Source organism: Corella eumyota, chromosome 4 (genome assembly GCF_963082875.1).
Source record: "Corella eumyota chromosome 4, kaCorEumy4.1, whole genome shotgun sequence".
NCBI lineage: Eukaryota > Metazoa > Chordata > Ascidiacea > Phlebobranchia > Corellidae > Corella > Corella eumyota.
The window spans coordinates 4,912,172-4,939,914 of NC_137493.1; the positions used below are offsets into that span (position 1 = coordinate 4,912,172).

General features: G+C 29.7%; 6 protein-coding genes across 8 annotated transcripts; 3 read left to right on the forward strand and 3 right to left on the reverse strand.

Moving 5' to 3' along the window:
* Positions 1-5,002: 5,002 nt before the first annotated feature.
* LOC145751202 (uncharacterized) lies at positions 5,003-7,370 on the forward strand. The gene is made up of 6 exons (XM_082567303.1): positions 5,003-5,145; positions 5,235-5,369; positions 5,649-5,786; positions 5,994-6,242; positions 6,440-6,684; positions 6,893-7,370. The coding sequence occupies exons 1-6, from the start codon at positions 5,085-5,087 to the stop codon at positions 7,103-7,105; spliced, it is 1,041 nt and encodes a 346-aa protein (XP_082423429.1). The 5' UTR covers positions 5,003-5,084; the 3' UTR covers positions 7,106-7,370.
* Positions 7,371-8,299: 929 nt separating this feature from the next.
* LOC145749978 (uncharacterized) lies at positions 8,300-9,128 on the reverse strand. Its single transcript, XM_082565878.1, has 3 exons — positions 8,839-9,128; positions 8,433-8,529; positions 8,300-8,313 (listed from the first exon to the last, which is right to left on the reverse strand). The coding sequence occupies exons 1-3, from the start codon at positions 9,097-9,099 to the stop codon at positions 8,300-8,302; spliced, it is 372 nt and encodes a 123-aa protein (XP_082422004.1). The 5' UTR covers positions 9,100-9,128.
* Positions 9,129-10,490: 1,362 nt separating this feature from the next.
* Positions 10,491-13,710, reverse strand: LOC145750648 (kynureninase-like). Its single transcript, XM_082566724.1, has 9 exons — positions 13,536-13,710; positions 13,353-13,438; positions 13,152-13,274; positions 12,884-13,075; positions 12,616-12,771; positions 12,282-12,450; positions 11,994-12,180; positions 11,781-11,916; positions 10,491-11,672 (listed from the first exon to the last, which is right to left on the reverse strand). Exons 1-9 carry the CDS (start codon positions 13,708-13,710, stop codon positions 11,502-11,504), a joined length of 1,395 nt encoding a protein of 464 aa, XP_082422850.1. The 3' UTR covers positions 10,491-11,501.
* Positions 13,711-14,302: 592 nt separating this feature from the next.
* Positions 14,303-16,698, forward strand: LOC145749979 (alpha-galactosidase MYORG-like). Its single transcript, XM_082565879.1, has 5 exons — positions 14,303-14,587; positions 14,655-15,014; positions 15,198-15,355; positions 15,415-15,595; positions 15,655-16,698. The coding sequence occupies exons 1-5, from the start codon at positions 14,303-14,305 to the stop codon at positions 16,696-16,698; spliced, it is 2,028 nt and encodes a 675-aa protein (XP_082422005.1).
* Positions 16,699-17,789: 1,091 nt separating this feature from the next.
* On the forward strand, positions 17,790-26,210 carry LOC145751360 (LIM and senescent cell antigen-like-containing domain protein 1). 3 transcript variants are annotated; one of them, XM_082567477.1, is made up of 9 exons: positions 17,790-17,906; positions 23,100-23,262; positions 23,339-23,405; positions 23,699-23,891; positions 24,052-24,129; positions 24,428-24,568; positions 24,701-24,852; positions 25,129-25,204; positions 25,366-26,207. In XM_082567477.1, the coding sequence occupies exons 2-9, from the start codon at positions 23,107-23,109 to the stop codon at positions 25,475-25,477; spliced, it is 975 nt and encodes a 324-aa protein (XP_082423603.1). In that variant the 5' UTR covers positions 17,790-17,906; positions 23,100-23,106; the 3' UTR covers positions 25,478-26,207. The 3 variants fall into 3 exon arrangements, with proteins under 3 accessions (XP_082423603.1, XP_082423601.1, XP_082423602.1); XM_082567475.1 differs by lacking the exon at positions 17,790-17,906 and adding an exon at positions 20,034-20,266 and having other exon boundaries at positions 25,366-26,210; XM_082567476.1 differs by lacking the exon at positions 17,790-17,906 and adding an exon at positions 22,515-22,641 and having other exon boundaries at positions 25,366-26,209.
* On the reverse strand, positions 25,979-27,705 carry LOC145751361 (uncharacterized). Its single transcript, XM_082567479.1, has 4 exons — positions 27,590-27,705; positions 27,254-27,444; positions 26,835-27,041; positions 25,979-26,642 (listed from the first exon to the last, which is right to left on the reverse strand). Exons 1-4 carry the CDS (start codon positions 27,636-27,638, stop codon positions 26,481-26,483), a joined length of 609 nt encoding a protein of 202 aa, XP_082423605.1. The 5' UTR covers positions 27,639-27,705; the 3' UTR covers positions 25,979-26,480.
* Between the last annotated feature and the right edge of the window lie 38 nt (positions 27,706-27,743).

Genomic DNA, 27,743 nt, shown 5'->3' on the forward strand with positions numbered 1-27,743 from the left:
ATAGTCGCATTGTAACCGAATAACCCTGTATGACCCACACGAAGAATATAGAAAGTTAAGAGATGTCGAGACCCGATTAAATGCTATAATACTTAGGCCAAGATAGGTGATAAACGGTAAAAAAATGGTAAGCTTAAGGAGGGTGTTACTGGGTCCTAGTTTTTGACTGAATACAAGCTATTTGAATCAGGCAAACAAGAGTTCACCTTGCTCCTTTTACGTTTATAAGTTTACAATAAATCAGATAATAAGTTTTATGTTTTATAGCAATAAAATCAACTAAGCGATTTAATAATTTTAAAAGTAAAAATAAGTCTTTAAAGACAATAATCTTAAGAAACACATAATGATGAAACTAACATTTACAATTTTATTGGTTTTAATGTTAAAACAACTAATACAAGCTCAAGGTAAGAGTAAATTATATAAATGTTTATAGAAGCAAAGGAGTTATTACCCTAAAAACAAACACAAAGCTATGATAGAAATCCTAAAATGTGACATTTTTTAAACACTGGTTTTACTTTTTTTGTCACTAGAATGTAGCAATCCATCTTCAAATTTAAGAACAGATTGTGGCTACAAGGGAATAAATCAGACCGAATGTCTCGAACGACAATGTTGTTATGATACCGCTGGTACACCAAACGTTACTCGGTGTTACTACCCTACAGGTACTTTATTTGTAAACATTATATAACAGGGCATTACACGACATGTATTTATATTTATATAATTCATTTAAGTTAAAAAACTTTTGGTGCGCAAGCAAAAAACAGACCATTTTTTAGTTGCAAAATATATGGGTGTATTTACAAGTATTAGAAGTAGTTAGGTGGTTATTATATAAAATCTTTTTACATTACTTAAACCTTGTTTTTGTAGACTCCGCATATGCCTGCAAAACAAATTGCGACTTTGTAGGCAAAAGAGTGTTTCCAATACGGTTTTCTACATATGTTAAAACACTTCCACACAACATTTCGACTGAAGTCGTACAAAAGCCATCTTGCGAAGGTGAATTTAATAGCAGTGTAGTTGCAATACATTACTGGGGATTTTGTGTTGAAATAAATAGAAAATCAGCAAATAAAACATGCACAGATTTGAAGATAACGTGGAATTTAAACTATAGTAAGTAAACTTTAAAATCTTAAATTAATTTAAAATTAGCATTTTGTAATGCAATTTCCACTTCTTATATCTCATACAATGGTTCTTTTTTTAGTTGTTCGCAAACCTATTTTGTTTAGACAAAGACACACAGCCTAAATGTTAAAATATGGCTACCACAAACCGAAAAAACTGTGTCAAAATCACCAAAGTTAAATTGGGGTGGCCCTTTTAAAACAAAAGTAAATAAATTTATAAAAGTAATTATTTGGCAGATGGGTGTCCAGTTGATGGTTTTGCATATCAATCAACTTGCGTTATTGTACTAAACGACACGGAATACAGTGACTTTCCAACGGCCCAAAGTTATTGCAAAAACCAGAGTTTGGAGCTGCTGGAGGTAACTAGCCGAGACATGTATGTGGCTTTTTATAATTTTGCTGCGAAAACATGGGCTGTTAGAGCTAAAAGTACTATTTGGGTTTGGCTGGGAAATACCAGAAATTCAAGCAGGGTGGATGTAAGTTAAATGAAGTCTACCTTATTGGTATTTTATTTAGTTTGTAAGTATTTACAGCAATATATATTACAATACAATACAATACTCTTAACAACGTATTGCGTAAGCGAAAACTTCCGTTTTAAATTATTGACAAAATAGACTCAACTTGCATATAGAAAAGCTGATAGTTTAAATAACATATCAGTGTTAACTTAACATTTTTCTTTTAAGGGCTACGCAATTCGGACTCGAAATGGCCAAAAAGTATACTTAGAAAAATCTTTGTGGTACCCTGGTTATCCAACTTTTTCGCGAACCCACACTGCTATTCAAACAGGGATTTCACCTTTGAGGCAGGCAGGTCAAAGCGCGGGAATTTATGATTGGGCTCCCACTGGAACTAGTTACAAATATTATCCAGTATGCCAATATCAATTGTAGATTGGTAAAAATACAATTAGTAGCTTTTGCCACTAACGTGCCATACATTGGCATCTAACACTGACATATAGCATTATTATAAAATTATAACCTATATTATATTTTGTGCTAAAAATATCAAATTTGAAATTAAAAGTTAAAATTATGGTATGTTAATAGCACCCTTTGATTGTATCCTGTCTGTATTAGTTATTAATAAATCATATGTAAGATATATCAAATTAAGGAAGCACTCCTTAATATATGTATATTGCATTACCCATGCGAACCATGTTAACCGGAATAATTAGGTTAAAAAAATAAATAATTAGTTACTTGTTGCAGCAGTTTAACCGTTAGAAAAGGGAAAATAAACCCAAAATTACAATTATATTGCTGTTATTTCGTAATACATTAGACTTTATGTACATCTAATTATGAAACAGCTATATACATTTTTATTGGTTGTTATCTTAAAACAATTAATACGAGCGCAAGGTAAGAGAAGTTTTAAATATATCTTGGTGGTAGTATAGGTTTTACTACGCTCCAACAAATAACAAACGCCGTAAAATGCAACTTTTATAAAACAACTTTAGTTATACATTTTTCTGATTATAAGAATGTAGGAATCCATCTTCAAATTTAAGAACAAATTGTGGTTACAACGGTATAACTCAAACTGAATGTCTTGCTCGACAATGTTGTTATGATACCTCTGGTACACCAAACGCAATCCAATGTTACTATCCTACCGGTACCTTTTTTAAATTCTTTATGTAACAGAGCAGAATCGATTTAATATTTATTTTACCTACAAAGTTTTAAAAATAAAAAAATTGTTTCGGTGCATGGAGATTTCTTTTTTTTGAATCGGCCTTTTTTGTTTAAGTTACCAAATAAATGCTCTCAAAATCTACCTTGCATGACTTAAAACCTGTTTTTGTAGACACGCCCTATGCTTGTACAACAAACTGTGACTTTATTGGTGAAAGAGTTTTTTCGATACCTTTTTCTACCTGTGTTATAACACTGCCCTTGAACATTACGACTCAAGTCGTACAAGAACCATCTTGTCAGGGACAATTTACAAGCGACGTGATTGCAATACATTACTGGGGTTTTCAAGTACAAATAGGCAGAGAATCAACAAACAGAACATGCGAAAATTTAAAGATAATGTGGACGGCAAATTTTAGTAAGTCAATTACTTATACTTAATTTTCAGTCAAATATTTTAAATATCAAATTTTTGAATGTGATCACCACTGCTTATATGTTGATAATAGTATTAATTTTGTTTGCGTCTAAACCCAATTTGAAAAGGATCAGATAACAACTCTAGAACATAAAAATCAAATAATCAAAATGGCAAACGTAAACCGAAATTGACTATATTTAAAACGGAAATGCTCGCCACGCCGAGAATAGATAAATATTCGACATATAACTTCGCAGACAAGTGTCTATTAATTGGTTTCGTATATAAATCGATTTACATTATTGTACAGAACAACACAGAATATAGTGACTTTGGGGTGGCCTTTTACAACAAACGTAAATAAATTTATAAAAGTAATTATTTGGCAGATCGGTGTCCAGTTGATGGTTTCGTATATCAATCAACTTGCATTATTGCACTAACCGACACGGAATACAGTGACTTTCCAACGGCCCAAAGTTATTGCAAAAACCAGAGTTTGGAGCTGCTAGAGGTAACTAGCCAAGAGATGTACGTGGCATTTTATAATTTTGCTGCAAAAACGTGGGCTGTTAGAGCTGGAGGTACTATTTGGGTTTGGCTGGGAAATACCATTGATTTAAGTGGCGTGGATGTAAGTTATAGTTTATGGTCGTTATGTATATTTACTTGTAAATTACCTTATAGGCAAGTATATCAAATATTTTATTAAGTTAATAAGCTTAAAACAATAAATATTATTCCTTCGTTCAATAAATTATTCTAGTTATCGCGCTTAGGCGCAAAGCAAAAACTTTAAATTAACAAAATGGACTCAAATTACACATAAGCTAATATTTAAAAAAAATTATTTCAGTTTTATCATTTTTTGTAGGGCTACGCGATTCGCACGCGGAATGGCCAAAAAGTAGATATAGAAAAATCGTTGTGGTGGGGCTCTTCTCCTCCACAATTAATTAAAAGTCACACTGCCATACAAGTGGAAATTTCACATTTGGTCCAGTCAGTTCCAGGCCAAGGAATTTATAATTGGCCCCCCACTGGGACGACTTACAAATATTATCCTATATGTCAATATCAATTGTAGATTGGTAAAAATACAACCATTAATTTTTGTCTTTAACGAGCCATACATTGGCAATTAACACTTACATAAAGCCTTATTATAAAATTATAACTAATTTCTAACTTGTGCTAAATTTATCAAATTGTCTAGAAATTAAGATTTGAAACTTCAACAAACACAAAACAGACTTAAAATTTTTTCTTGTTTTTCCGATTTGAATAAAAGTTAAAATAATGTTATGTTTATAGCACCCTTTGATTGTTTCCTGTCTGTATTCGCTATTAATAAATCATATAAAATATATATCAAATCAAGGAAGCACTTCTTATTATATGTATAATGCATTGGTCATGCGGACCATATTAGCCAGAATAATTAGTTTAAATATTTAAATAGTTAGTTACAAAATGCAGCAGTTTAGCCGTTAGAAAAGGGAAAATAAACCAAAAAAACGGTATTATTTATTTGTTAGTGTAATTTTAAGCTAAATTAATATTTTGTTATAAAAAAGAATGAACAGGTTGATGTTTATTTAATTGTTAAATTTGTAAAATCTAATAAATCATATTTAAATCGTCGCGTCAAAAAGGAAGCGGTTTAGTATGCATAATGTTATATTTATGGCAGCTATGTTGGCTAATAATAATATTATCAATAAATAAAAAGTTAGTTCAACTGTTGTTAGTAGTATAGACGCGTTAATAAAAATATATTTAAAAATAAAATCACCTTGTTGTTAGTTCTAAATATAGCAAGCAGGCTTTAAAGCCATACATGCAATCATGAAATTTATATATACAACTTTTTTGGTTATAATCTTAAAAGAAATAATACAAGCAAAAGGTGAGAGTTTAAACAGAATACAAGACTAATAAAGCATTTCCTAAAATTTTACATTTTAAAATCTTTTTAATTGTTTTTCTTAATATTAGAATGCACCAATCCATCAACTAATGTAAGAACAAGTTGTGGCTACGATGCTGGTGCTATAACTCAAGCAGAATGCCTTGAACGACAATGTTGTTTTGATGATACACCAAACGTTATCCAATGTTACTACCCTACAAGTACTTTTTAGTTTATTATATCTAATTTCTATTACAGTTCGGCATATTTAGTATTATTATGAGTCGTCAAAGGCCATGTAAGTTAAATGTTATTTATTTTAATCAATATTTTAATTGGTTGTTATCTTGAAACAATTAAAACAGGCAAAGGGTAGGAGTATAGTGAAATAGACTGTAATAAAAGTAAAATGCGTTATTTTGCTAAAACAACAATAAATCTATGATAAAAATTATAAAATGTTAATTTTTAACAACTTTTTAAACTTTTCTTGTAAACAGAATGTACCAATACAGCTCGAAATTTAAGAACAAATTGTGGTTACTCCGGAATACCTCAAACCGAATGTGTTGCACGACAATGTTGTTTTGATACAGCTGATCATACATGGAACGTTATCCAATGTTTCTATCCTACAGGTACTTCATAGTTATGCCTAACTTTTGGTAAGTAACATCTAATATCACCAAATGCCCACCTAATTTGAACTTGATCTATTTGCTTTGCCTTTTATTCTGCAAATGTACTGTAAAAAACAATATTTTATAAAAATATAATAAACTTCTCCTAATGTATTGTTGATATTATAAATCTAGTCTTTTAATATAAATCTCCTGTTTTCGTAGACACATCATATGCTTGCAAAACAAACTGTGACTTTATTGGCGAAAGAATGTTTTCGATACCTTTTTCTACATGTGATGCAACACTGCCAGTTAACATTACGACTCAAGTCGTACAAGAGCCATCTTGCGAAGGACAATTCTCTAGCGACGTCGTTGAAATACATTACTGGGGATTCAACGCATTATTGAGCAGGGAATCACCCACTGAAAAATGCACAGATTTGAAGATAATGTGGACTGCTAATTATAGTAAGTCGGTTATCAAATTTAGTTTTAATTAAAAAACTTCAATTCTCTATTTTGAGATTTGAATTCCAGTGGTTTGACCTGAAGCTGTGTTTTTTTTTTGCTTTGGCCAAAACCTGATCTATTTCAAATTTAACTGAAAAAGACTATTTAACTTTATAGCCAGCATTTTACAACAGTAATGAAAAATATCTTTGCAGACGAGTGCCCTATCGATGGTTTCGTATATAAATCGATTTGCGTTGTTGCACTTAACAACACGGAGTACAGTGACTTTTCAATGGCTAAAATCCATTGTACAAGCCAAGGTTTTAAGCTGTTTGAGGTAACTAGCCAAGAAATGTACTGGGATTTTTACAATTTTGCTTCGCTAACTTGGGCATGGACAGCTAGAAGAACTATCTGGGTTTGGCTGAGAAATACAATCAATTTAAGCGGAGTGGATGTAAGTTATACTGTATGGTCGTGATGTATATCCACTTGTAAATTACTTTATAGACAAAGAAATATATCAACAAAAATTTATAATATTTTTACAAATTAATACGCGTAAAAGCAAAACTAAAATTCAACTTTAACAAAATAAACTAACCCACGGAAAAAAAACTGCAAACTAAAAGAATGTATCAGTACTTCTTTTTTTGTATATTTAGGGCTACGCTGTTCGTACACAAAGTGGGCAAAAGGTAGACATAAAAAAATCTTTGTGGTGGGCTGGATATCCAGATTTTCAAAATAAAACTTACACAGCTTTACAAATGGGGGTGCCATATTCTGGCGAGTCAGTGGAAAAACAGGGACTTTATAACTGGCCTCCTACTGGAACGGATTATAAATATTATCCCGTGTGTCAATACCCAGTTTAGATTGGTAACGGTGCAACTGCTAAAGTAAATAAACTGTTATGTCCATTATCGATTTTATTAAAATTTTGAAATGATTTATTAGCGGGAGGTCACTTTTAGTGAGCTTCGGCGTTTCATGCTGAATCATTCGGCTTGATTCCAGCTGCGGGAGATTTTTCGCTCCCCATCGTCATTTATGACGCATTTGTTGTTCTGTTTATCGATAATGCTTTGTATTTTCTTTTTTGTTTGTATGCGCTTTCTCCTATTTCATTTCGCTTTAAATAACTGGCAATATAGCTTTTTGGTCAGTTCGCTGGACGTAAAAACTCATAAAAAGTAAGGGCGAAGTAAGGTTTAACACACAATTAGACTTTCGCTTTTATACTTAATTTGTTGATTATATGCTTTATAGTTTGTGTTTCATGTCATATTTTTGTGTCGCATTTATTTCGCATTTCCTGTAGTTTTAATTCTAATTAAAATCCTCTTGTACAGATTACATTTGGTAGATTGAACCCTTGGGCAGGTTTTGGTAATAAGTTAGCGAGTTTGATTTAACACGACTATTTTGTGTATTTTAATTAAGTGTGGCTTTCTTATCGATGCTCATCTTTACAGCGTACTCTATTGGGGTTTAATAATTGTTTAAGCCATAGTAGAAGTGTATTAGATCCTACATAAACCTTATAAAAAAGGTAATTTAGTTACCTTATTATCGTGTCAAAGCTAAGCTGGTAATAGGAACAATACTTCAATAAATGGTTTTAACAACCATCAGTTTACATTAAGTAAAAGAAGGCAATATATGCTTAACAAAAATGATATCAATCAATTCTAATTATAAAAGATAGGTAACATGTTTTAAACTAGTGTAAGCTTTTATAATTCCCTTAGTTTTAAGCAATTATTGCCATACAAACAAATCCGTAAACTAAGCTTAAAGAAAATATTTTTAAAAGTTTCTGACAAAAAATTTAAATTTTTTATTTAAGTCGATTTTGTAGATTTAAAAACATAACATTATGGTAAAAATAAATGCAATCTAAAAAGCAGCTCATGAACAATAGTAAGGTTAACTCTGTTTAGAATAATAAATTCATTATAATATCCAAAACTTTTCGTTAAAATGATGAAACAAAAAAAAATATTACATTATAAAAAAAGGTTTATATTAAACTAATATTCAAAATATCATATTAAAATAAAATTTGTTTACCCGTACCAATCTAAAAACAAATACAGTCATACACTTCTTCAAGCGATTTGAAGTGCTTATAAAATAATAAAATAAATATAAATAAGAATAATATTTGCTCTTTCTTTTAAATATATTATTAAAATTTACAGGGACAGTGTTGTATCGTTTTAACTTTTCCCCTTAACATCACGTGACAACCGTCGTCTTTCGTGAACGGAACAATTAGGCGATCTGACAGTTTAACCTGTACAGAAATATCAAATTAAAAAACGTTTTAAATGAAGAATTAATTTATTAAATTTGTTTCAATTTTTTTACGTAGCATAAATGCTTAGAAATTTGAGAAAAATATTAAAAAGATATTTAAAAAAGTAGTTCTAAAGCCTTTTTTAGTTATAGATCTGTAAAACATTTCTTTTGCTATTACATTTTAAGGGGCTGTTCAGTAAAAAAAATTGCAAGTAGCTTTGCTTTTTATAAGTTTTAATCAACTAAGATTAATATTGCGTATACCTTATCACAACACCAGTCAGAAAATAAAACATTAGCTAACCTCAACTCTGTCAATAACTCCATTTTTCTCGAGTATTCTAAACATATACAATCTTCTGTTATTTTCAGTATGCCATTCTCCGTCATTTCTATTAGATACAGTCATGACTGGTATAGTATTAATCAACTGTGGGTGTAGTGTTAGTTTTAATATAGTTTGATGAATATCGGTTTTGTCTGAAAACTGGCCCGGTATATTGTCGCAAGAGAACCGAATCTCGCTCGGTCGCATAAACGTTGTTTCTGGTGTTCTTTCGCTCATGACTTTGACACTTTCAACGATGTAAAATTTAAACGTAAAATCAATATCACGTACCTTATTCTTAAAAACAACCGCACTTTTGAAATCTACTGTAAAAATACAAAATATTCATAAAATATTGAAGTTACGAATTTACGTATATCGATTTAGACATAGCAACATTTATATTTTGACCTGTTCTTCTGGACAATTAATATAAATATTTGACAAATATGGCTGTCCATAATAAGCGACAATCAATAAAATTTATTGTTCTGACGTCACAAGGTATTGATTTTACCGCGATATGCCACTATAGATACAAATTAATAATAACCTGCGAAATATATACTCAGAAGGCCATAGTAAGATTTTTGGACCTTTTAATATTTATAAAAAAAATTTTTAATGCTAATTTCACAAACTTTAATCAGTAAAAAAGTCAACCTTTTGACCTACGCTATCTTACTATATATTTTAAAACTGAATTCATTTACGAAGCTATAGTTTAACAAATCGTATGTGTATATATATAAGTTTAATTTAACTTTTTACCTATATATAATTATTAACAAATAACGTTGTTTTCTTTAAATGTTTATTTGCTAAATTTCTTTTTTATACTGTATACTAATAATGCTTATGATGAACGCTGTTACACGTCCTTCTTTCTCTTACATTAGGTAAGCTTAATTAAACTCTAAACATACGTTTTTAAACTCAAGCCTTTTTTCCAGCTTGTTTTGTCGTTTATTTCAATTAACCTTATGACGCGTACGAGCAATCAAATATTTATTCGAAGTAAATATTAAAGCTACCGGGTAGCAAAACTAAGCATCAACAAAATAAAACCATAATAAATGAGCTTGTTGAATAAAGCAAGCAACCTTCAATTAATCTAAGAGTAAACTACTTGGCAAAGTCAACTCCTGTATATGACTTAAAGCTTAAAATTCAGCTATGTGAAATCTACCCTTTCTACGTTTAGTTCTATAAATAAAAATTGTGGATTTATTTGCTTATTACAAACATTGTTGTAATAACTAATTGGTATTTAATGTTCTTTGATGTGTTTGATGCCATATTATTTAGTATAATTACAGCAATTATAACAATGTTAAAAGGGCATCAAAATTTAGTACAATTTTATTTAATTTTAGCTTTTTAACCAAAAAAAACCTTTAATAACAATAACTTTGTAGTTTCTCTGAACCAAATTTTTAATTACCCCTAACAAATTTAAAATTCAAAATATATATATATATTTATTACCTTTACATTGAAAAGGTTAAAATAATTAGCAAATAAAAAATATATCTTTATCAGCCAAGCCTATATTTTTTATTGTAACAGTATCAAAAATCAAACACCTAATGACAATATTATGGTCAACGAATATTTGTCGTTGGATCAAGTTCGTTTACATTTAATATTACACTGTCTGGCAAAATGCATTAAAACAGATCAATTAATTTCGAAAGGTCCTTCAACGACCACAAAATACATACAGTTATGTTGCGGTAAAGGTATTAACATCACATTTAGTTTGTGATATTTACTGAATACATTAACATATTTAGGATTGATTTGTGATAACATAACAGGAAACTATATTGATGTTAATTGTAAGTACAAAGAATATGCTTGTTCTATAAGTTAAACAATTTTTCAAAGAATTTGCTTCGAGAAACAACATTTAAGATTATAAGAAAATTATGTCAATATATGTTTAATATATATTTAAGAATATAGGCATTAGAATGTTTGCTTTAAACCTTATTAAAACTACATTTATCAACAACTTTTCACTATATTTAGAAACGAAACTCACAAACGAAGGGGTCATTAGCCTTCAGCCTGCTGCGAGAAATAAAAAATAAACTTAAAAATGCCCACAACAGCCTTGGAATGATTACCAGCGGTTTGGGCGTTAATCATGCAAACAAACTATTCCTGTTTTTTCTTCAAGGATCACGAAAACACTTCAGTTATATTTCGAGTGCTGTTCGTTACAAATACTCAACACAACAGGGTATGTCAATAATTTTGTCAAAGTACACAACAAAAAGTTTGCAATTGCATTATTACGAGAAGTGAAGTGTTTGTCATGTACACCTACAGCTAACAGCCTAATCTTACTTAAACTTTGGAAATGTCACGTAAATGCACGTTATAATAGGGTGTGTCTAATATCTGCAGTTAAAGGTTAATTTAATGCTTGTGCTATTGCGAAATCCGATCTCTTTCAAGAACAATATATATCTTTATATTTTTGTATGGAAATTATTTGTTCAAATCATAATATTTAAAATTTAAACCAAAATGACTAATTAAATATTTAAACTAGAATTATAAATGCAAAGTTTACAAAAATTAATTATTTAATGAAGAAAAGGGGGTATACAAATCTATTTTGAGGTATTTCATGGCACGACGTTTGTAGATTGATCCATTTTAGACAAAACGTCACGAAGAATATTAATAAACCTGTAAACGTCTTCAAACGTGTTGTATATAGGCGCAGGTGAAACCCTTAACACATCTGGAGAACTTACATCATTTAAAACTCCATTTTTATGCAATTCATCACTTATCTATAACAAAAAAATACTCAATACTATAAAAATTGATTTTGCTAGCGAATATTACAAAAAGTTTGTTTTTAAATTATCTTGTTTATTTTGTAACAGTTTGTTTAAAACCTTGTGCACTGATACGTTGCTTTTAAGTGAAAACTGACATCCTCTTTGCTTGAAATCAGAAGGAGTAACAATCCTGATATAAGGCTTGTCGCTATCGGTTTCAGACAAATAATGTTTCAACAAACACTCCAAATATCTAAAAATAGTATAAAGTTAAACTTTAAGTGTCAGCATATGATACAAAGGTTATATTTTTTAAGTAAAATACCATACCCAGTTAGTAGGAAGCTTTTTTCTCGTAGTTTTCTCATATTTGTTTGCTTAAACACATCAAGACTTGCTTTCAAAGGGGCTATTAGTAAAGGTGGAGGTGTAGTAATCATATATCCAGCAATACCTTCATTTGGATGTTCTTCAACGCTCATAGACAATTTTGGTTTGATTTTTTGACCCCACCAACCTAAAGTTTTTTTTGGAAATTTTCTTTTTTTAACAACTTTAATGTTTTTTTATTTTTGATCGATTTAAAAAAAAATAATAAAAGACAGATTTTTTGGGTACCTAACAACTTCGGAGGTTGATTTTTCTTGTTTCTATGAATAAATGCGCCACCTATCGAGCCGCATGCCGCCATGACGTATTTGTAGTTGCACCAGTACGCAAAGTCAACATTCCAGTCGTGCAAATAAATTTCAGCGTTGCCAATTGCGTGAGCTAAATCAATCCCGACCTACGATAAAACAAGTGTAAATTTTATCGAAACAAAAAATATTTGGAAACCCTGAAATAACGTGAAAATTAATTTTTAACAACATTTTTAACGACAAAAATGCTTATAAAATTTTCCACTTTTTAAGCTTTTGACTAGTTCATGCCTTATAAGGTAAATATTTACCAAACAGCCTTTTTTGTGAGCGGTCTTGGTAATAGTTTCCATGTCGAATAACTGCCCGGTATAAAAATGAACGCTTGGCAACAACACCAATGCAATTTGGTCACCTTCCTTTTCGATTAACTCTAATATATCATCCATTCTCCAAGTATCTTCACCCTGTTACAGCCATTAATTACAAATAACTCAATGTATATCAATATTTTAGCCTACTGGTAATGTATTTAATTGAATAGCCCAGTATAGTAAAATTTTATATCACAACACAGACCTCTCTAGGTCTAACAATCAACATGCATTCATCTGGGTCCAATCCCTTAAGTTTTATTTGGGACCTAATTGCAAGATGATCGGATGGAAAAGCATGCTCTTCGACTAAAACCTTGTTTCTTGAAGCAGTGGGTTCATAGAAAGAAGCCAGTAAGAGATGGATATTGACGGTTAAGCCGTTCATAACTGCAACCTAAATTTAAAAACCCTGGTAAACAAATAAAGGTATGTATATTTGTTTAAAATTGCATGAGAATTCTGGATCTTACCTCGTCTTTAAAAGCACCGACAATTTTACTCATTTCCTTGCAAATATCTTGATCACATTCAGATGCAGGCATGGATCCACTAAAACGGCTTTCGTTGCCAAGGCATTCCCAATCGTTCAAAACCTTAGTTTTAATGTAAGTTTAAAGTGTGTGTTAAATTTATTTATCAACTTATTAAAACACATTTAATATAAACCTTACTTGTTTTATTATTTCCCCAGTATTTTTCGGTTGCAAACCTAATCCATGATTGCTGAACGGTATGCAGTCACCTTCTTTATTGGTAGCTTAAAATAAACATGGTTATACCAATAAATTAACATGCTAGCAATTGGTTCTTGGTAAGGCATCTAAAATAATAATTTTGTTATATATTAAATGCACCTCTTATATAAGATTTCTTTTTCGGAATTAGAAATTGACTTCTCAACGACTTTAGTTCATCATGTTTGTCTAAATATTCTTGAAAGGCTTTGTCTGTTAATTGTAATTGAATATCCTTAGCCAATTTGCTTACAACCTCACAAGGTTTTGCATTTCCATATTTAAATTCTTCCATATTTACTGTATAGCAAAAAAATTAAAGGTTATTGAACAAATTTTGTTAAACAAAATTTCTATAGTAGACTTGCGGTATTATACCACGTTGCCTTTGCTTACTATGTAAACAGACTCTGCATATGTAATGTCTAAACTGGTATCCGGCTAAAAAAACACCAAATTAATGATTGTGAATTTACGAACAATTTACATGAATCTCAAAAAAACATAATGCAAAAACATTTTTAATAGTAAATTATTCGATTCGTTTTTAAATAAAACGTTTATTATTTTTGGCTGATCTTACAATTTGATTTTCTATATATTCAACATCTACCTTTAAATACATTAATATAAAAACCATTGTTTTAAAACTAAAACATAGTCTAGTTGTTATACACTTTACTTTGCCTTAAAATTTGTTAATATTTACCAAAAACGCATTATTTATTTAAGTCAATACAAAACAAACAACTAAGATTGACACTAGCACAAATTTATACCGGCTAACAACATGCCAAGCCTTAGCTTACGAATATACTGTAAAAAAATAGATGAAATAGTAACAATAAAAAAAACATATTATTTTACTTTGTAGTTAAAGTTGCCTTATGAATAAGTTAGGTTTAGTTTTAGCGCTTTTAGGCCTAACTGTGATTGGCGCTTTGGCAACTCTGTTGACTATTTTGTTGCCATCGCCTTTAAACGACCAAGAAAAATACGAATATGAAATTTCAAACGACGGTGCTATCACGTGGTATGAGGCAGACAGCAAAGTCGAAAAATTAAGAATTCGATCAAATGTTCTGAATCAAACACAAGGGGTGCTAGGGAGTTATAACGAGGTGACATCGTCAATTGAAAAGAAGGAAACATCAGGTGACCATGGCGTCAGGGTAAGTTGATAAAATAAACCCAAACAGATTAAACAAAAAGAAATGTTTTGCTATTATTGCGTCATAGTGCTGGGAAATCACGACATCAAGTCGGCAAGAATCTAGCGTCGAAGTAACTGATTGTTTGTCCATGAGCACAGCCGACGAAAAAAACGTATATTGGTATGGAGGTGCAGAAATGATAAACCAAAAATGGCCGATCAACAACATTCGCAACCACTGGGGGGCACCATTTTTAAGTTCAGACCTGCCAGGTCGCTACGGCAACGTGTTGGAACGATATTATCTGTCCTCGAAGGGCGCAGGGGTTTTTGTACGTAGCGATGTTCCTTTATATGTTGGCATGTTCCCGAACAAAGAAATTTGTTTATCTGCAAAACAGGAACCGGCACCGGTTATAGGTGCTGGTTATTTAAAGAATAACGAGGTAGTTTTCAATAATTTTTTTGTGTTGTTAAAAATCTTCTGATTGAACTTTTCTTAATAGATAATGTTGTAGAATACTGTTTATTTCACAACCACCAAAACGCCCTTGTATTTTATTTTTGCGTGAATTTATGAAGTTTCTTCTGCAATTGTAAAAATGTATATATATAACATACATCTTCAGGTGCCTGATTTGACATTAAGCTACGTTGTTTGCATTAGTGAAGGTCCCAAATCGACCCACCAGGAAATTACTCACCCAATAAATGGGTACATCGAAAGACCTACAGATTTACCCGACCTAAATATGATGAAAGATCCAATATGGTCAACATGGGCAAGGTTGAATTAAAAAGGTTTTTCAAGTCTCTATTTGTTAGTTTAAACTTCATTTTTTTAAGATATAAATCGTCCATAAACCAGTCGATAATTCAAGAATTTGCAGAAGAGATTCTAGCTCATAATTTTACCAACAGCCAACTTGAGATAGATGATGGGTACGAAGAATTTTACGGAGATTATAGTTTTGATGAAGACAAGTTTCCCGATGCTAAAGGAATGATAAAAAATCTAAACGATAAGGTAATAATAAACCTTACATTTTGTTTAACAATATTGAATAAACATTTTTTTTGTTTAAGGGTTTTCGTGTAACGACTTGGGTAACGCCCTTTGTCAACCTTGATTCAAAGCATTACAGAGAAGGAAGAAATAATAATTATTTCGTACAAGAAAGTGATGGCAACCCTGGTATCATAAGATGGTGGAATGGTCGTGGTTCCATAATCGATTTTACCAATAAAAACGCTGCAACATGGTTCGAAAAAATTCTGAATAACGTTAAAGAAACATATGGTCTGGACTCCTATAAATTTGATGCTGGCGAAGTTTCGTACCTACCCAAACCCGGGCTAAACTACACAGCAATACGAATTTCGAATCCTAGCGAGTACACTAAGTTGTACACTGACACAGCCTTCAAAATTGGTGGGAAAATGATGGAAATGAGGGCGTCGTGGAAAACCCAAAATGGTGCATTTTATATGAGAATAATGGACAAGGGTTCTAGCTGGGAAGCTGCCAGGGGATTTAAAACAGTAATACCAACTGTGCTTACTTTCAGTATATTAGGCTACGCTTTTATTCTACCAGATATGATTGGAGGTAACACTTATGTTTTTGGAATACAAAATGATAACAGGCCCGAACGGGAATTATATATTCGCTGGATTGAGTTGTCCGCTTTTTTGCCTGCAATGCAATTCTCAATTTGTCCTTGGCAATATGATGCGGAAGTAACGGCAATAGCACACAAATATGTCAATTTGCATCGAAATGTTATTTACGACGAGTTATTAATTGCCGCTGAAAATTATATCTCGGGCTCGAGCAATCCCATAATTGCACCGATTTGGTTCGAGTCAGATCAAGACAGTGCGACAATGACTGTGGATGACGAGTTTTTAATAGGAAGCAAATATTTGGTTGCCCCAATAACAAAGAAAGGCGTGAGAGAACGAGACATTTATTTGCCAGGAAGTAAGGACGTTCAGTGGAAAGACAAAATGAGATCAGGCTGTGAAAATGGTGGTGATAATAATTGCGTAGTGTCTGGCGGTACATTGATTAAATCTTATCAAATCGAACTTGATGAAATTTCGTGGTGGGAAAAAATAAAAAAGTAAACAGTGTTAGGCTCTTTGATGAATAAATTTATAGTTAATTAAACTTTTTAATGTCGTATAATATATGCGAAACAATTTAACTGCTCTTCGTTTTACCCAATTCGTAATAAATAGTAACTGAAACAGAGCATGTTAAATGACCTACATAAAAGTATTGTCGCTACATTCTTGTGCGAAGTAAAACATTCGAGTTTAACAATGGAATCTACTGGTTAACCAAATACAATAACAAATCATACGTTAAGTGTTGTTTAACTTTCGGCATAAAATAAACAGAGAAAATGGGTTATGGAACATTTTGTCTTGTGGGCGTTCAACATTCTTTGCTATAAGCGTGACGTACCACGAAAAAGGCGCAGTGAAGCGTATTACAATTATTAAAACCGCGACCCGGTAAATAGTAACTAGCAATTTATGAATTAGTTGACTTCTATTGATCCGCGCGTAAGGTTCGGTTAATATTATTGTTAAACTATAAGTAAGTAACGTAACCGTAATTGGCAGCCTATCAAAAATACTTACAGTAGGTATTGTTAGACTTCTAGTACAAAAATAAACGCGAGCCTAACTCTGCACCGCTAGAATACTAGTTTATAGACTGTCTGACATAGCTACTAAAACTAGGTTTGCCTTTTAAAGTAAATAACGATAAAGTTAAATCCTTGTTTTGTTAATTTAGCTGAATAGTTTAAAATTGATTGCCAGTTATTATATTTATGCGTTATCAAGATAATTCCGCAAACAGTTAAAACAATAAAACTGATAATGGTCTGATGGTGTAATATTTAATATTTGTTAGTCAATTGTCCATTTTGATCGTCAACTAAATCACGTTTTAGGCATTTGTTCTATTGTTTATAATCAACTGGGATTCACATTGATTGTCTTTAACAATCTGCTAATCTGACAATAATAGGCCATTATCTTTTCATTTAACTGTTTATCTGTTTGTTATTATAATACCAATTGTAATTTAAGACTTCTAGGTAAAATTAGAAATTAAGATAGCAGACTATATAAAAGGTTAAACTATAGTTATTCTGTTAAAATATTGTCAACTTGGTATTTATAAACAATCTTTTGTTCATGATAGAGACATGGTTTAAGTTGTTTAAATTTTACATCAAAATAAATGACATCATCTTTCAATCCAGAACAAAAACAACAACAAAAAGTGGATTAATTTGGTAGATTTACTGATTTAAAAGGTTAGTATTTTGTAAATAAACCAAGATTTTTCAACTAAGTTATACAACTTTTGAACCAATTATTTTATAAATAACCAAGTAATATACAAAGAAATGTTTTTCTAGTTATAAACCGCTAGATATGTATATACACAATTAACAAATATAGTTAAAACATGTTTTATAAACCAAAAATATATAATTGTTAAATAAATCATTATATGTATATACCAAACTTCTACTCAATTAGTTAGACCAAATAAAAAAATTAAGGAATTTTAAGTTTGTTAGTTGTTATTATATAAGTTAAATTATTGATGAAAAACATGTTACTATTTTAAATAAAATATTACAATATAAAAAATGGCAATATGTTATAATATACCAACAAAATTTAGAATTTAAATTAATTTCTAATCTTTAATGTTATTATTTTAAAAAGAGTGTATAAAACACATGTTTATTAGCCAATGCTTAACCCAAATTAATACATACATTGATATAATTCATAGAATTTAGTATATATACAACCTTTAGACTAGATTTACCATTCAATTTCAATCAGGAAACTTATGTGTTATGTAAATTTGTTAAAAAGGAAATGAAGGCCATTCATGTAAAAAAATCCAAAATAAAATGACTGAAAATTTTTTTAAATTAACAAATTTAACTCAATTTTTTTCAAATCGAAATACACAATTTTTGAACAACAAAAATTGTATATATGTCAGTATTTTATAAAGTATTTTTTTCTACAAATATTTTAACATAATATATAAATGTATACACAATTTAACATAAGTAAATGTAATACCCATACAACTACAATGTTTAAAATCTTTTTAAACATGAATTTGGAATTTAATTTATCTTGGTAATTACATCATACATAACAAGTACCTAATTTACGAACTGCCAGTTTAACTGTAAGCAGTAATGTTTTCTTTCGCTTCCTGTTATCGCATTAAAGCCAATATAGTCGAGGTATGCTTTACGTCACTCTAAATTTCCCCCACTAGACATAATGCCAGCATATTAATAATAAATTCTGCACTGACTTGCCATTTTTTAAATGCTTTCCAACGCAAGTTACTAAATAAATTAAACAGTAAATTATACATTATCATTTTGTTTTGAAAATTATAGCTAAAATGCCATATATAAATAATGGAACGTTACATACTATTTGTACCTTACTTACTTCATATTAAACTGCTACTAGCACCGTACAATACAACCACCACGACTGTGTTTTAGATTGCCCTTGTGTTTTTTTTCTAAATTCCAACATTCCTACACGCATTTTAACTTTTGCGATTCGCCGCTGTATATCCAAATAAGGTTGAAAAGTGCGCAAAGGCTACAGCGTTGAGGTTTCTCGTAAAATTCTTAAGTTTTTAGGTTTGGCGATCGCTATTTTTTTATCAAAGCTTTTTCTTATAAAACCTGGCGGGTAAAAGCAGCTTTTAGATTGTGTTATTGGTCTGTGAACATCCAATTGCAAGTTAAACGCAGCTAAATAAGTATAATAAAAGTAAAAGCATGCTTCAAATAGATTACTAAAAAATAGTAGTTTTATTCCAATTTACACAATAAAAAGTATTAGATTTAGCATAACATTATTTTATCAGCATATACAACAAAATTTATTGGAGATAAAATTATTGTGGTTTTAAGAATTTCAGTGAAAAGGTTTTTACATCTTGATAAATAAAGTGGTTACTTGCCTAAGGATATAAAAACCGTCTTAGCTAGGCCTACGTTAAAATAGATTTTTAAATTTAGTATTTAGTAGCACATTGTCTTCAGTAAAAAGTATTTTTTAATAATCCATTGCTTTATTAAAATTAAATAAACAGATTTTAAATAAACAGATTTTAAATAAACAGATTTTTTAAAATCCTAAAATTACTAATTTAAGTTGCAGTTACTTACTTTTAAAATAAAAGACCAATGTTTTAGACATAAACTAAAGACCTATATTTACTGTGAGAGACATGCACCATTGAGTAGGTGACGTCAAGAAACAAAAGTTTGGGCTAAATTGTAAAGGCACAAGTTAGAAGTTTGCAGTTTTAGACAGTTTCCTTATTTACTTACTGTCTACGAAGTACATTGCATTAACTTAATAAGGCATTTTTCTATAGATTTTATTATAGTTAAAACTTGAAATCTTAAACAAAAATGTCTAGTAGTGTAACAAATGGTCATGATAATTCTGTAGTTTTGGATATACGGCATGTTAAAGACCCAGGTACAGTTGTACCAGCCGAAAAATATGAATTCGACCAAGAACAGTTAAAGCAGAGCACGAAGCCTGACAACGAAGCTAGTTCGCATGCAATTCGACATGTTAACTCGGTTCAGCACGTCATGCCAAGGTACATCTAAGGTCCAACAAATTAAGTTATTAAAGGTTTATCAACTAGATACTACAAACAAAACAAATGTAAAATTCAAAAAAAAAAATTGTATTAAATATTTAAAAAAAAAAACTTTTTAAAAATATGTTAATCACTGTAGGTGATATATTTCAACGAAAATACGCTTTTGGCTGATTTGGGAGTTCCATTTTATAAATTATTAGTTTTTATTGATTATATCCGAACCTTATATAGGCGCGTCGCTCTTTTGCTAACCGCAAGCTGTCGATAGAGATCAATACAAAAAACGCTTTAGGGCCTTATATGGATTTAAATATTTTTTAATAAAACAGTACACATAGTTTTAAATTATAAAACACACATTTACTTTATTATATTAATTAAACAAAGGCGATAAAAACTTTTTTATACCCTTAAAATAAAAAGAACCCATTGCTCGACTTTATTAAGCTAATATAACCGTTTTATTAAAGAAAATTTTACGCACTTTTCTTTATTTTTTTTATCTAAGCACGTTTTTTTGTTATAGATACTAAATCAACTTTTAATTTTGCTGTCTTTCATCTTAATACTCTTTAGAAATTCGAGCTATGTAAATACATGACTTACTGCGAACTTCAATATTTGATCTTTACAAATAAAGGACCACGTTCACTTTGTTAGAGTAATGTAGTCACTTGGGATATACATTCATTGTTATAAGTGCCTACACCGCTTCATGTTGTATGTATGTATGTTGTTACTCTTAAAATTTACGAGAGTTTAAATGACAATTAGAGGTTGACATTTATTTTTGTTACAGTATTTAACAGAAGTGGTGTAGTTGTGTCGATATGATGCGGTATCTAGTTAAAAGAAAAGCTATTACAACAGAGATAGATAAACAATGCCAGTCACCAATTTACTTTTAAGTTAATTAAACTTAAATTGAACAATTGGATAACAAAGAATGAATTGTCTGTTTTTTTGGTATTGATAACCAATTATCCTTACTATTGTGTACCCAATAAAGCAAACTTGTTGTCCTAACAATTACTATATTAAACGAAATAGTAGAATCGAGTGACCATCTCATCGCGGTAGAAGTGTTATTATGTTTGTTTAGTGTTAAGAAATCACTACGCTTGGCGCGCTTTCCTTTTTTTACTAAATACCTAACCGTTACTTGGGCATGACAACGTAGGTATACTACAGCTCAAAGATAAGAAATTTGTTTGTACGCTAAAATAACTGAAGTTTAAATTAGCTGCTTTTAGAAAACATACACAAATGTATAAAAAGCTTTATAATTATTTAGACCCACAGCGTTAGAGAAGGTTTTAGTAAAAATACGTTGTAGAAAGATAAAGGATTATGATTTCTAACGTTTGCCAATTGTAATAGTATTTTTAATATCTATAATTAAGGCTATTTTTTAAGTAAGGTTATGTTAATCTATATTTTATCATTTTTTGAGGCGCTTTTTGCTCTAGGGCATACGAGTTTTGTATTTACCGCATTAGATAACCATCTATCATAGGTTAATCAGATTGCTAACTTACAGTTATTAGCAAAACATCTTAACCTTTTAAAAGCGCAAACATTGTATTTAAAGATATATTATTCAAATAGTTTGGGTTTTGTTAAATGTACGCAGCAATTTGAGTTAATGTGCGACGAAAAATTTAGTGCAATGTGCATTGAAATTTATTGATGCGAGTAGTTAGCTTAGCAGACTATCGCATCTATATGCGAAAAGTTTAAAACCGCCAAATATCTACAAATACCAGTTCTATGTTTTAAATTTACAAGCTCTGACTTTAGAAGCAGGCCTAGAATGTTTTAATAGATCATTATACCTTTAATAATTAATGAGTTTAGGCAAATAGATTTGCATTTAAAGTTAACACGTCAATTTTCGTTTTATTAAACATTAATACAAATTTGTAGTGAAATTTACATACATTTATATATAGAAGTGGGGACTAATAATAGGCACTTTAAAATAGCTGAACTGTTTTTACCAATTTGCTATTGACTTTTATATGATTTTGAGTAATTTATGATGCCAATTACCGGCGGTTGTTAACCTTCACCAATTAGCCTAGCCTAAAGTTTTTTTTTATTATCATTTGATGTTTAGCATTTCTACTTCCTGTATAATTCAGTTAAATTGGGCGTGTTTTTAAATTTTAACCAATTATTTAATTGACTGAAGATTCTATGTAATTATAACATACTTCAATATATTAAGAATTTTTAAATAAATGTTATTTGTAAGTTAAATCAAGTAGTATGTCAAACAAAGCCCATTTAAAAAGTTTCGAGTTAAGCGATTCTAACTTATTTAGAAGAAGAAAAGAATTAGACAAAGATTTTTATCCAAATGGAAGGTATATTTGGTGTAACAAAAAAATCCTGTTTTATGTATGACAATCTGAATATTAAAAATTTAAGAATGTAATAAATGTCTCACAGTAAAATGTAGGTCAAGTAAGTAAAACAGATCATTTGTGCTAATTGCAAACTATACAATTTAAATAAACCACTTGCTATTTATTCAAACAATGTATATTAATAAGTATAACTTTAAAACAATTAGCTATAGGTTTAGCAAAATACAATTACTAAAAAACAAACTAAAATAATGTTTTTTAATATGCAAAAAAACTCAAATATAAATGTCTAAATATATATACAAATTGATATTAATAATCTATCAATTATGTAGTACTGATTTAAAACGGAAAAAAAATTAAAAGAAAGTGCTGCTTTAAATGTATATATAAATAAAATTTAATAAAAATTATATAGAATGGAAAAAATTTTACAAATTAATATTTATTTTTAGTATCAGTATGACAAGCCAACTGTCGCAAGCGATCTGTGTTCGCTGCAAGGGGGGATTTAACCAGAATGAACAAATGATAAATTCAAACGGGGAAATTTACCACGGAGAATGTTTTGTGTGTGCGCAGTGTTTCCAAAAATTTCCAGAGGGTCTATTTTACGAGGTAAAAACTTAATATTATTTTTTTTGTTACTAATTTCATTTTTTTTTTTAATAGTGTTATTTTTTTTAAATTTTAGTTTGAGGGAGTAAAATATTGTGAACACGATTTTCAGATGTTATTTGCACCATGTTGTGGAAAATGCGGTAAGATCAGTTTGAAATTTTAAAGAAATTAATAATTAAATAAACATTTAACGCTAAATATTAACGTAAAAAACTAAATTATTCACATGATTTTTAATTTCTATTCTGTCTAAAGTCCAGAAAACAAATTAAACAAAAAATTGTATATTAAGACTATTGCAAAATAACAAAGCATATTACATATTACAGCAATCTAAGCAATAATAAACATTTAATTGTATTAACCCTATTAAATATTAAAAGAGCAATGACTTTAGTGCTTTTGGTTATGTAAAAATATTAATTATTTTTAGAGGAATTTATTATCGGAAGGGTGATTAAAGCAATGAACAATAACTGGCACCCAGCTTGTTTTACTTGCCAGATTTGTAATAATCCACTCGCTGATGTCGGATTTGTTAAAAATGCCGGGCGAAGTCTTTGCAGGCCTTGTCATAACAGGGAAAAGGCATTGGGTTTGGGAAAATATGCTTGCAATAAATGCCAGTAAGTTAATAATATGTTTAGACATATTTTAATCACCAACAAATAGAAACCTAAATCATAGCTTAGAAATTGACATTTAAAAAAAAAAAATTTCTTAAGTATATATTTAAAATTTTACACAACTGAACTACATTATTGAAAATTAATATTTTGTTCACAGCACTATAATAGAGGAGGAGCCATTAAGATTTAAAGGGGATCCCTATCATGCATTTCACTTCAACTGTGATAATTGCGGGTAGGAAATTTTACTTGATTTATAAAATTAACTTATATGTAACAACAACAAAAAAACGTAAAATAAACAAAATGAAAGCTAACACTTTGCTATTTAACTAAAGTTCGTCATAGTTTACCATTCTCCATTTGAATGCAAGTAAACAAAAATATGTTCTGACTACAGCTATTTCATATGTTTATATAAATTCAAGTTGCTATAAAATTTAGAATTTACTTTTTTTATAATTTATGAAGGCATAAACCTACATTTAATTTATTATAGTACTTTAAATAAAATCCACCTTAAATTTTTACAGTAAAGAGTTAACTTCTGAAGCTAGAGAACTAAGAGGGGAATTATTTTGTCTCCCATGCCACGATAAACAAGGCATTCCTATTTGTGGTGCATGCAGAAGACCCATTGAAGAAAGAGTGGTCAGCGCAATGGGTAAACATTGGTAAGTGTGGGATTGCTAATTAAACAATCTACCTTAAACTTTAAATCATAAAAAATAAATTATTCCTTTAAAAAGTAGTTGTTATTACCAAATACAAATGATGATATCTGAAACCTGTTTTCATACTTTCAGGCATGTTGAACATTTTGTATGTGCACAATGTGAAAAACCTTTTCTGGGCCAAAAACATTACGAAAAGAATGGATTAGCCTATTGCGAGATCCATTACAACCAATTATTTGGAGATGTTTGTTATCATTGTAATGAAGTTATTGATGGTGATGGTAAGTGCACTTTACATAATGTTAATAGTATAATAAGTGAAGTTAATTTAACTAATGTTAAAGTCAGTATATGTATTAAACTTATATGTAATCTAACTATTGGCTTTATTGCAATTGCATATATGTTTTTTCATACAAACATATTGTCATACATATTCTACAGCTATCATTGGCTTTAAAACTGCTTTTGACTCTCCTTGAAAACGTGATAGTCTAGGCACATAGAACAAACTCACTAGCCTAAACAATATATAAATAACTTTATACATTTTACAGTTGTATCCGCACTAAACAAGTCATGGTGCGTAAAGCATTTCCAGTGTACAACTTGCAATACTAAACTAACTCTTAAGTAAGTACAGTCATTTTATATTTACTTTTAGTAATTTCTAACTGATTTTTCAACATAGACAACTGTTGACTATTTATCTGTATTAAATTTGTAAAGCTATTTGCATGAATATAGTTATTATAAAAATACTTTTCTATATAATATTTTAAATTTATTTACAGAAACAAATTTGTTGAATACGACATGAAACCTGTTTGTCGAAAATGTTACGAGAAATTTCCCCTTGAGCTGAAGAAGAGACTCAAGAAAGCTGCTGAAGCAGAAAAAAAATAGAATTACTTGACAAAAAATCTGCTTGCCAATTACTAATAATAAGTTGAGGAAAGTTATGGTACCGCAGTTCAGCTGCTAAAGTCTGTTCCTTAGAACTTAAAAAGTATTTTTATATTGTTAATAACTTTCCATAAAGTTTTTTTTATAATTCTGAAAAATTCTTAACTAAATACACATTATGTATATCAAAATATGTAACCAAAGATAATTTATGCAGTGGTATTTTTTATATTTAAAAAGTTTGATATTTAAGATATTGAAATCATGAGCAAAGTTTCAAATGATGTTTAACGTTTGTTCATCACACATTGAACCTATTTTTTTCTTCACACAATTTCCGCACAAGTGTCTTTAAAATGCTCTGATTCGAATAAGTCTTATTTTGTAAATACTACTAATATCAATTTTTAAATAACCATCCATGTAAAATAATCAATAAAAATGTAAAAAATTCATCATCTAAAATTAAATATCTTTTACCAAACCAGTATTATTATAAAAGCCACGAATGTATAACCTCTTTTTAATCAATTGTATATTCTAATTTAAACCATTGTTTATATTGAGAGAAACACATTGTATCGCCAGTGTTTTAATTAAATGAAAAACTTGTAACCAAATTGTTATTATTTTTTATACCGTCTATGTATCTCTTGCATGTGTATGTTAAGTAATGTTTATTCAAGAGCATTTTTATTCTGCATTCTAATGAGTAAAGTTAAATAAATTATGTTGTACTGATAAAATAAAATCTTCTTCTTTTTAAGCATTTATGCAAAGTGCATACAATAGACAGCGCAAAACATAGATTTAATTTTAAACAAGATAACCTATATCAAATGTTACATAAAAATAAATATTTGGCTGAGCTGTTTACCCATTTAAAACTAACATAGCATAAGATTGGACTTACTTAATACATATATAAAGGTAAAATTTTAATAGCATAACAAAAAATAAATTTCTTTACAAAAATGATTGCAAATTTCAATATTGGCAACTTTTATTTTCGTCTCCATTTCAAAGCCTTGTAAACTTCACTTTGTTCAAGAGTGTCAATAACATAATTTCTAGGAAGTTTAGCATTATTGTCTGCTACTTCCTCACATTGAGGACAGTGTTTAACCAAGACTTGGCACACAGCTGCATGGTTACCATCAACTGCCTAAGTTCAATAAAATTTACGTAATTAAATATTCAACAAAAAAAAATTAACATTTATTTTTAAAATAATTTTTATAACAAACCTTGGTTGATATTTCTGGGTTAATTTTTGGACGATTTTGTCTTATTAACCGTATATTTATTTCAATTTTTTGTTTTTTCCCTTTAATCAATAAAAAAAATTTTAAATTACTCTATGTAAAGGCGTTTTTCCATCAGCATCTTTTAAACAGGGATTGGCTTTAAACTCTAACAAAACCCCACAAACAATAGAGTAACCACTTTGTGCTGCTCTGTGTAAAGGTGTAGACTGTAGGGAAGGAGTTGTTGCATTTACTAAAGCACCACTTTCAAGTAACACTCTGGTACAGTTCTCGAAACCTTGCTTGGCTGCATAATGCTTAATAGGTTTGTAGGATAATATAATCAACAAAATAGTGATTTTTAAATTTAAGTGCTAATATCATGTTGTTGCATTGCAGGATCTAATCAATATTTAAAAGATAAATAAAAATTTGAACATACTTTTAAGATCCTCAAATAAAAACACACATAAAATGAATAAAATAAATTTAACATTATTACATTAAACAACATCTACTTTATAAATACCAAAGCTGTATATCCCGATGAATCCCTGATATTTGGCTCTCCTCCCTTATCAAGATATTTCTTCAATCCTATGTAATCCCCTGTGAGGGCACTGTTCCAAGGTCCCCTGTCAAAGTCCATTTCCATCAAAGATTGATAAACTCCTCCTAACCCAGAGCCCCCATGTTCACTACAATCATGTGAGTGTGAATCTAAAAAATTGAAAACATATATAAGTTGCATTGTAAAGCTTAAATTGTAATACATTTTATTTGATAGAAATCAATATTGAATAAATAACAAAAAAGTGAACATGTATTATGAATACACACATACTCGAAAACTATAAATTTTTACCGTTTTTACAGCTGCTAGTTTCTGACAAATCATCTTTTAAGTAATCCATTTAAAATAAATATAAATATTAAATACACTACTGCAATTCTAAAAATAAATAAAATATTTTGATTTAAATAAATCTTAGTTCTATATAAAGTAAACTACATACAAA

What these genes read in the sequence shown, in the direction of transcription:
- LOC145751202 (XM_082567303.1), top strand. Translation starts at nt 5,085, where the DNA reads ATGAAATTTATATATACAACTTTTTTGGTTATAATCTTAAAAGAAATA. An exon ending in AATGTGGACTGCTAATTATA is followed by an intron (nt 6,243 to 6,439) that starts GTAAGTCGGTTA and finishes ATATCTTTGCAG; the next exon opens with ACGAGTGCCCTATCGATGGT. An exon ending in TCAATTTAAGCGGAGTGGAT is followed by an intron (nt 6,685 to 6,892) that starts GTAAGTTATACT and finishes TTGTATATTTAG; the next exon opens with GGCTACGCTGTTCGTACACA.
- LOC145749978 (XM_082565878.1), bottom strand. Translation starts at nt 9,099, where the DNA reads ATGAGCGAAAGAACACCAGAAACAACGTTTATGCGACCGAGCGAGATT. An exon ending in GAGTTATTGACAGAGTTGAG is followed by an intron (nt 8,530 to 8,838) that starts GTTAGCTAATGT and finishes ATTTCTGTACAG; the next exon opens with GTTAAACTGTCAGATCGCCT.
- LOC145750648 (XM_082566724.1), bottom strand. Translation starts at nt 13,710, where the DNA reads ATGGAAGAATTTAAATATGGAAATGCAAAACCTTGTGAGGTTGTAAGC. An exon ending in TGATTGTTAGACCTAGAGAG is followed by an intron (nt 12,772 to 12,883) that starts GTCTGTGTTGTG and finishes TGGCTGTAACAG; the next exon opens with GGTGAAGATACTTGGAGAAT. An exon ending in GCAACGTATCAGTGCACAAG is followed by an intron (nt 11,673 to 11,780) that starts GTTTTAAACAAA and finishes TTTTTGTTATAG; the next exon opens with ATAAGTGATGAATTGCATAA.
- LOC145749979 (XM_082565879.1), top strand. Translation starts at nt 14,303, where the DNA reads ATGAATAAGTTAGGTTTAGTTTTAGCGCTTTTAGGCCTAACTGTGATT. An exon ending in ATATGGTCAACATGGGCAAG is followed by an intron (nt 15,356 to 15,414) that starts GTTGAATTAAAA and finishes CATTTTTTTAAG; the next exon opens with ATATAAATCGTCCATAAACC. An exon ending in TAAAAAATCTAAACGATAAG is followed by an intron (nt 15,596 to 15,654) that starts GTAATAATAAAC and finishes TTTTTGTTTAAG; the next exon opens with GGTTTTCGTGTAACGACTTG.
- LOC145751360 (XM_082567475.1), top strand. Translation starts at nt 20,070, where the DNA reads ATGTCTAGTAGTGTAACAAATGGTCATGATAATTCTGTAGTTTTGGAT. An exon ending in CAGAGGGTCTATTTTACGAG is followed by an intron (nt 23,263 to 23,338) that starts GTAAAAACTTAA and finishes TTTAAATTTTAG; the next exon opens with TTTGAGGGAGTAAAATATTG. An exon ending in AATACTAAACTAACTCTTAA is followed by an intron (nt 25,205 to 25,365) that starts GTAAGTACAGTC and finishes ATTTATTTACAG; the next exon opens with AAACAAATTTGTTGAATACG.
- LOC145751361 (XM_082567479.1), bottom strand. Translation starts at nt 27,638, where the DNA reads ATGGATTACTTAAAAGATGATTTGTCAGAAACTAGCAGCTGTAAAAAC. An exon ending in AACTAGCAGCTGTAAAAACG is followed by an intron (nt 27,445 to 27,589) that starts GTAAAAATTTAT and finishes TCAATTTTTTAG; the next exon opens with ATTCACACTCACATGATTGT. An exon ending in GAAAAACGCCTTTACATAGA is followed by an intron (nt 26,643 to 26,834) that starts GTAATTTAAAAT and finishes TATTGAACTTAG; the next exon opens with GCAGTTGATGGTAACCATGC.